The sequence below is a fragment of the Aptenodytes forsteri genome, unplaced genomic scaffold (assembly GCF_000699145.1).
Source record: "Aptenodytes forsteri isolate BGI_AS27 unplaced genomic scaffold, ASM69914v1 Scaffold265, whole genome shotgun sequence".
Classification (NCBI taxonomy): domain Eukaryota; kingdom Metazoa; phylum Chordata; class Aves; order Sphenisciformes; family Spheniscidae; genus Aptenodytes; species Aptenodytes forsteri.
In genome coordinates this window covers 296,671-304,795 of record NW_008796175.1, presented here as the reverse complement: position 1 = coordinate 304,795, position 8,125 = coordinate 296,671, and the positions used below count along the sequence as shown (strand labels likewise).

Below are 8,125 nucleotides of genomic sequence, written 5' to 3'. Positions count from 1 at the left end.
CATTCCTTGTACCTTAGTTTACATTAAAGTTAATCAGGAGTTCATCACAGAGCAAAGTTAAAGATTTGTCTGTTGACTAATCTAAAGATAAGAAAACTCATAGTTCTGACATGTTTGATTGAGATAGCATCATGAAAAGTTATTTTTCTCCCAGAAGATCTGAATTATCAGTTGTACCATCCAAAGCAAATAAATACATGGATTATTGCAAGATAATGGGCTTCCGTACAGCAACAATCTATAAGCCTGTTCGAACTTCAGCGTAAGTTGTGGTTTTGATGGCAATGGGACTGCTTCAAGGGACAAACCCAAGCTTTGATGCAAGTGTTAGTAGGATTATGGCCATAAATTTCGATTTTATATTGCCTTTTGGAAGGTCACTGCATTTCTGTGATAGAAAGACTAATCAGAGCATAGACAAGCACAGGCTGTCTCTGTGGCTTTTACAGCAAATGCTATCTATATTCTGAGATATTTTATCTGCCGTTAAGGCATACTGTAGAGTTTTGTGTCAAATTAGCATATTCTATGCTTATACTGTTGAGAAAACTGTTCCAGGTTTTCATTTTATTTCCTTTTTAGAATATTTTGAAAAAAATATTAACAAACATTTGCTAGGTAATATGCAAACCCTAATGCTACAGGAATTACAATACAATATTTACTTGGCAGATACCTCCAAGAAAAAAACCATCATTTCAGCTAATATCTTTAAAGAAACCCCTTTTCTCTTTTTTCCTCCTCCCTCTCTGCTCCACTAGCTGAAAAGCCAATAAAAAAATTCTCCACCTCCTACACAGTTCAGAACAAGATCCGTGTGCATTTCTCCTAGGCATGTTTTGAGACCCAGAAGGGGATGAAAGTAGTTAATGTGCAACGGGAATCTTAATTTCAGAGACACATCTGTACCTTTCTATTGACCTTGCTGATATGCTGCAAGCTAAATATTAAACCATTTTTTGATCAATTTAAGTTCAGCCTGGGGAGAAGAAACGGTTAAAGAAATGTCTCAAGTATACTTGCATCCAGCTAATCAGACTTTGTGCGCATCTACAAATGGTACAGAACTGAAATCAATCATTGATAATGAAACCACAAACGAAAAATGGACCGAAGACTCCTTTCCAGGATTAGAAATACTGTGCACAATTTATGTTACATATGCTGTGATCATTTCAGTGGGTCTCCTTGGAAATGCTATACTCATCAAAGTCTTTTTCAAGATTAAATCAATGCAGACGGTTCCAAACATCTTCATCACCAGCCTGGCATTTGGAGACCTACTGCTTTTATTAACTTGCGTGCCTGTAGATGCAACACGTTACATTGTGGATACCTGGCTCTTCGGAAGAATTGGGTGCAAGCTGCTGTCTTTTATCCAGTTAACCTCAGTTGGAGTATCAGTGTTTACCCTGACTGTTCTCAGTGCTGACAGGTGGGTCTGATGTGACTGATTTGCCAGGAGATACCGCAGGTGTGGTTAGAAATGAATAAAAGAGCAGAAATGATCATTTTGCACAATATTAAATGGCACACTGTAATAGACTAAAAAAAAAACCCCAACCAACCACTCTCCCGTCTAATTTTAAAATGTGTGTTAGAAAAATTGGAGTAGTTCTTTTTAATGGGGTGAAGTGAGAAAGACTCTTTAAGTCTTTTGACCTTTTATTCGCTTGATGTACAGTACAGGGGTTTTTTATCAGTTGCCCAGAAAAGGGAAATTGCTTAAGGCAGGGAAAAGACAGTATATTGGTGCTATCTAGTGGTGCACTAAAGTAGTCAGGGAAGATGAAAAAGAAAACTGTGAAAAAGACTGAGTGGAAATCCTTTGTCCTATGCACTCAGTGAGGCTCTAAAATCCTAGAACGTAAAAGATTGGCATGTGGGGTAAAAAGCCGAAAGAAAACACAGAACAGACTGGGGGACAAATGACTGACTCATGATTTGATGGTTACTGCAATACTATCGTAATTTTCAGCTTGGTAAGTGCTTAGTGTGACATGACACAATTTGACTATTTCCTCTTAGAGTTCTTCTATCTTTTCCAGAAATACTTTAGCCCAGAGGTCCTGCAATTAAACTCAGGTTCTGACGACAGCACTGTCAGCAGGGATCAGTGCTCCCATCTGACTGCTGTCAGGAGTTGCTGAACGATCAGTTTTCCAGGCACCTCTTTCCCAAACGAACAAAACCAAGATGAGATTTCAGTTCAATCAGCATGAGCATGTCAAGGAGCAGAAAAACCCAAAATGAATTTTAGTATTAAGAGAGAAAAAGATTTTCATCTTGTATGCCAGCAATTGTGGATTGTATGTAAGAGCAAGTAGTTCATGCGTCCAGAATTTAAGCAATGCTACTGCTACTGTACTCCAGAAAAAATCAGCCAACACAGGAACGGCCACACGGGGTCAGATCCAGGGTCCATGTAGGCCAATAACAGCCTCCAGCAGTGGTAGTATACGGACAAGAAAAGACACATAGGAAGAATAAAAACCACTATCCAACACTACACTTATACCCTAAGCCTTCAGATGACCTCCTGAGCAGATGTGGCTTCTGTCTATTTAATAACCTCAATGGATTTCTCTTCCAGATCCTTGTTCAGCCTCTTGAACTTGTTTAGCAATGACTTTTACTGCCTGTTCCGTAAACAACTCCTTTTTTTTGCTTTGCGCATGGCTTCATTTGATGGCCCTGGCTCTTGTGCCAGAAGAGAGAGTGATTCCTATCCATCTCTCCAGGCTATTCATGTGATATTCCATCCTTAGTATGCTTTTTTTTTTTTTAGTTAGGATGTGCAGAGCAGCACATGGTGTTCAAGAGTTGCATGAACCAGAAGTACAGATAATTGCACAATAGCCTCTTTTGCTCTCCATTGTTTTCCTAATAATTCCTAACATTTTGCTTTTTTGTTGTTTTTTTAGGGTTTGGTGTGGTTTTTTTACTACTGCTGAATATTAAGCTGGTGTTTTCACTGAACTATCTATCATAGCTCCAAGGTCTTGGTCCTTTACGACGTCAATTCAGAATCCAACATGGACTAGCTGACCTTTAAATGTCCCTTCCAACCCCAGCTGTTCTATGATTCTATGATTTAGACACTTGCTTCTGTATTTAATTCTTCATGGTAGCTGTTAGGTAAATACTCCATGCTACATTTTCACAAGGTAACTATATGGTAAACTTGCTGAGAAAGCTCAGAACATCAGTCATGTGCGCAATGCCAGACTATCATGTTCCAGTATGCTAGAAGAGCTCGAAGTCGGTAAAAATGGTATTTGTTTGACAAATAGCAGTCCAGCTTGCAGTTTTCTATTTAAATTTGCCTAGAGGAGAAAAAGACCAGATCTCAGGTTGTGCAAAATGGTGTAACTAAGCTGTCTTATCCTCCGGATCCTTTTTCACTGCCTTTCCTTTCATGCCAGTCTTATGCCCCCCTGGAGGGGTCTCTTCTTTCTGCATCATCAAGAGTCCCTGATACTTTGGGAGCAGGGTATATTGTTTCCTGTGCTTCATCCACCTTCGTGACAGTTGGTCTTTTTTCCATGTCCCATTTCCACACAGATTTTCACGCATCTATAGATTTACCCAGATTTTTCTCGTATGTCTGACTCAGTCCACATGCTGCAGAATCACCGCCATGAATCAACAGCAGTGTTAGCTCCTGGTTTGTAAATATGAATGAATACTGGAGCGTTATTTTGAGTCAGATCACTGCACTCAGCTGGGATCTTAAGAACATGGAAGAAAGGAGGGGTGTACATGCTTGGTTTCATGTAGTTATAAAATAGTTAACCTGTTTCATACCGTTACCGGTTTTGCATACTAATTCCCTCATTTACCTTTCTAGGCAGCGCCATAAAAATAGGAGAGATGATTGCCCTTACTGATCCTAATCCAAACAGTAGAAGTCATCTTTACTTAGGAAGGCTTTCATGACAAGTCCTGCCAGCCAATTCAATAAAATACATGCTTAAAATTAACTTTTACATTTCCATCTTAATTACAAAAAGCTAGTATCCGTTTTCATTCCCAAGATGATTCTACCACCCTTAGTTTAGCGAGAACAGAGACGGCTTTATCCTCAGGAAGTCTGCATTGCCAGTGCTTGCATTATTTCTGTATTTGTTCTGACAATGATGTTGGTTGGTTTTAGGTACAGAGCCATCGTTAAACCCTTGGAACTGCAGACTTCGGATGCGCTCCTGAAGACCTGCTGTAAAGCTGGCTGTGTTTGGATCGTCTCCATGATATTTGCTATCCCAGAGGCTGTTTTTTCAGATTTGTATTCTTTCAGCAATCCTGAGAAAAATGTAACTTTTGAGGCATGTGCCCCCTATCCTGTATCTGAGAAGATCCTGCAGGAAGCTCACTCCCTCGTTTGCTTCTTAGTGTTCTATATTGTACCCTTAGCTGTCATTTCTGTCTACTATTTTCTTATTGCCAGAACTTTATATAAAAGTACATCCAACATGCCAGCAGAAGAACATGGTCATGCCCGTAAGCAGGTAAGCTGTGATCAAGCACTACAGTGTCCAATTTTCCAAAACCTATCATGCTGATTAAGTCTGAATTCTTGAGTGCAAAACCTTTACCTGATAATAGAGTCAAAGGCTCCATAAACTCAGCCCATTATCGGCAATCCAAATTCAGCTACGCACTTAAGCACATGCTCGCGACTCATTAACTTAATTGTGAGTGTGCATGCTCTCCTAAAGAGGGATGGGGTTTGTTTTGCTTTATTATGACCCTGTTAAACTCAGGAGTTAAAACGTTGAATTGAAACACTGAGACCTCATCCACGTGAGTTGACACATTAACTACTGTACTTTTAAATCCTAGTCTAGATGAGATTGCCACGTGATTTGTAATGGAAAGGGAATGTGCTCTGCACTGGAATTATTTTGTTAAAAAAATCATGAAATAGATTTATTTTTCTGTTGATTTCTTGGGTTTTTTTTTTCCATTTTGCTTTTTTGGTCACTAATGCATTTAGACTTTTAGACCCCTTTGAAAATCAGCACCAACTACATAAATGTGTTCCTCATTGCTATTAATACCAGATATGCATTATTTTCTCGTAGATTGAATCCCGCAAGAGAGTTGCCAAAACAGTGCTGGTGCTTGTTGCTTTGTTTGCCTTTTGCTGGCTGCCTAACCACATCCTCTACCTATACCGCTCTTTTACATACCATGCTTCTGTAGATGCTTCCACCTTTCATCTGATAGCTACTATTTTTTCCCGTGCCTTGGCCTTCAGCAATTCCTGCGTCAATCCTTTTGCTCTTTATTGGCTGAGTAAAAGTTTCCGGCAACATTTTAAAAAGCAAGTCTCGTGCTGCAAGGCAAAATTTCGTACGAAGCCTCCCAGTGCTACCCACAGTAACACACCTACCAGAGCCCTGTCAGTCACAGGCAGCACGCACGGCTCAGAAATCAGTGTTACACTGCTCACAGATTATAGTATCACAAAAGAAGAGGAAAGCGTTTAGTCCATCTGGGATGAAGGAGGACAGAAACTGAGCCTTTGCAATCAAGTCACTACTACTGGGATCCCGGAAAGAGGTGCCATGCCTTGCCCTGTCTGTGAAAGCGTTTTCTTCAGGAGTTCCTCATTTTTTTTCAAATATACAATAAAGAAATCAAACTGTGTGGGAGAAGAAGCTGCAACGGCTGAACTTTCCAGCGTAAGCTCAAAGGGATTGTTCATGTTCCCAAGCACAAACACGGATCCCTAGCTGGAATTCCTGGGCTGGGCAGGACAGGAGTCAGCGGAGTTGGTGTGAGAATTGGCTCTGAGGATGGTTTTGTTCTTGGTGACTTGTTCTTTGACTTGTGACTGAGAGCTCCCTCTGTCAAGTACTTGCATCTACAGCAAGCAAGCAAAACCACGTATTTTCATAACATGATCAACCAGGCAGATTTTTGATTTCTTTCTTTTCTTGTCCCAAATGTTAAAAATTGGTAAACACATCAGAAAGCATGCTAAAAGGAAAGAAAGCTAAGGTTTGTAGTACAGTGTAGTGAAAAAAGAAAAAGCATTATGGGCCAGATCCACACTAGCCTTTGCTCTGTCAGTGACTTTGAAACTCTGGGTAAGAGCTGACTGGCCGTGTAAAAAGATGCCCTTCTCAGTTCCTAAGGAAGTCAAGGGAACCAGCAGGCGATCATCTCTCTTAAAAAGCTATAATCATCTTTAACCACACTTGTAAAATTCTTTGCCATCTATAGGTAAAACATCCCAACAGTGCAGAGTTCTCTACTGTTATAGTGATTTAACATCAAGAAATTGGGGTGGATCTGTATTAGAGCTCTAGTTTGGATTTACAGTGCACTTTTGAAGGGAACTGCTCAGACATCCCCTCCTGCCTTAATTTGCTCTGTCTCCCAGAGTGGTCTTGAGTGCACGACCTGGATTTCTCTCAGATGAAACTGTGCGTCCAGTCCACGGAACCAGACTAGAGCGAGTTTGAAGTAAAGCCCCCAAAAGTGTATGGCATGGGGGGGTCAGACTCACCATTTACCCCCGCAGATCCACTCCTGCTGCAGTGTACGTGGTCATATCCAAGTGGTCTGCACATTTTCGAGCATGCTGGGAGAGCCGGATTTTTCTATTGTACTAATTTCTATTCTTCAAGTTATTGAAGTAGTATCCCTTTATAATAATTAGGATAGATGGTCTTTATGAGATAGGCCTTCTAATCTCAAATCCACTGATTTTATGACTCTGCACGCAGAGGCAAGTCAGTGACAGCCTATCATGGGCAGCCTGTGCATCCCTAAAAAGCTCAGCAGCACTGCTGGCAGGGACTGCCTTTCCATCAGGAAATGCAGAAGGCAAGTCTTCCTACCCCATGTTACAAAAATGTTGAACAATACTTATTTTTATGAATTTTGTGAACCAAAACTTTGTTCTGTGGGAGTTGGTGATAGAAAACACAATAGACTTCCCATTGCTTAAACTAAGGGACTTCTATCTCAAAAAAGAATTTGTGCATTGAAGTGTAGAAGAGAGATTGCAACATATGAACTAAACGAAATAGTGCTGGCAGTCACAGAAGTTTCAATTTTAACTATCCCTTGAAGACATAACACCCCTCCAGCTGCACAGAGCCCCTAACAACACGTGGTTGGAAACCCATCCATCCATGCACCATTATTTGAGTTCATTATAAGATGAGAAAATCTATTTGCAGCCTCTCTCTGTTGACCGCCCTAATCAGAATAATAAAACCAAACTATAAATCCCAAGGGCATTGGAATACAACTTCTGTTGTCATCTTAAACCAGTTTAATGACAGTCCATTTTAATCCCATCAGGCCTGGCCTTATTTTACCACACTCTTCATGGTACAAGCTGCAAGCCTGGCCTTATTTTACCACACTCTTCATGTGTGCGTAGCAGGGCTATAAGCACTAATTTTCAAATGGATTCTCCCTTTTATTGTACCAATTGTACACCAGGATAGCACCACTGAAATAAATGGAAATATAACAGCACAGAGATACAATTTATGGCAACGCAGTCTCCAGACACCTTATTTTACTCTCTTTGTCTTAATGTAACACATTCCCTGGTAGTGAGCTGTGTACAAATAGAACAAACATATTGCACTGATATTTTCCCCTTCTCTTTTTTCTTAATGGAGCTGCAGGGTGAGACTGAAATAAGTAAATAAGCCTACACATTTACGAGCCTGCTTTTATCATCCTGGATCTTACTACAGGGAATTCTAAACAAAAGAAAAATCAATGAACATTACCGTTCCTTACATCATTCTTTATTCTAGCTTATTAAAGCCTTTGGAAAACAAATCTGCCACATGTTTCTGGACTTCACTGTTTGTCTCTGTTGGAGACCAAGTTTCCCACTGCAAAATCCTTGGCTACACCTCACAGAGGTTCACTCTTGAACACCACAGTTTCCTAATTCACCATTTTCCTTGCTTTGCATGCAGCTCCTTTTTGCTTGTGTAACTACTCCTCTAACTGGATGGTCTATCTATTGCTAATATATCCTGTTACAAAATTGACGTTTTTGCTATATGCTGCACATGTTTTGGTTAAAGACTGGCAATATTTCAAGCCATAATTTAACTATTCTGTATACTTTATGCTTTTATAA

The 8,125-nt window shown here is 40.1% G+C and overlaps 1 protein-coding gene across 1 annotated transcript; it reads left to right on the top strand.

The window, feature by feature from the left end:
* Positions 1–1,004: 1,004 nt before the first annotated feature.
* On the top strand, positions 1,005–5,492 carry BRS3 (bombesin receptor subtype 3). Its single transcript, XM_009287565.1, has 3 exons — positions 1,005–1,435; positions 4,157–4,508; positions 5,085–5,492. The coding sequence occupies exons 1-3, from the start codon at positions 1,005–1,007 to the stop codon at positions 5,490–5,492; spliced, it is 1,191 nt and encodes a 396-aa protein (XP_009285840.1).
* Positions 5,493–8,125: the final 2,633 nt, after the last annotated feature.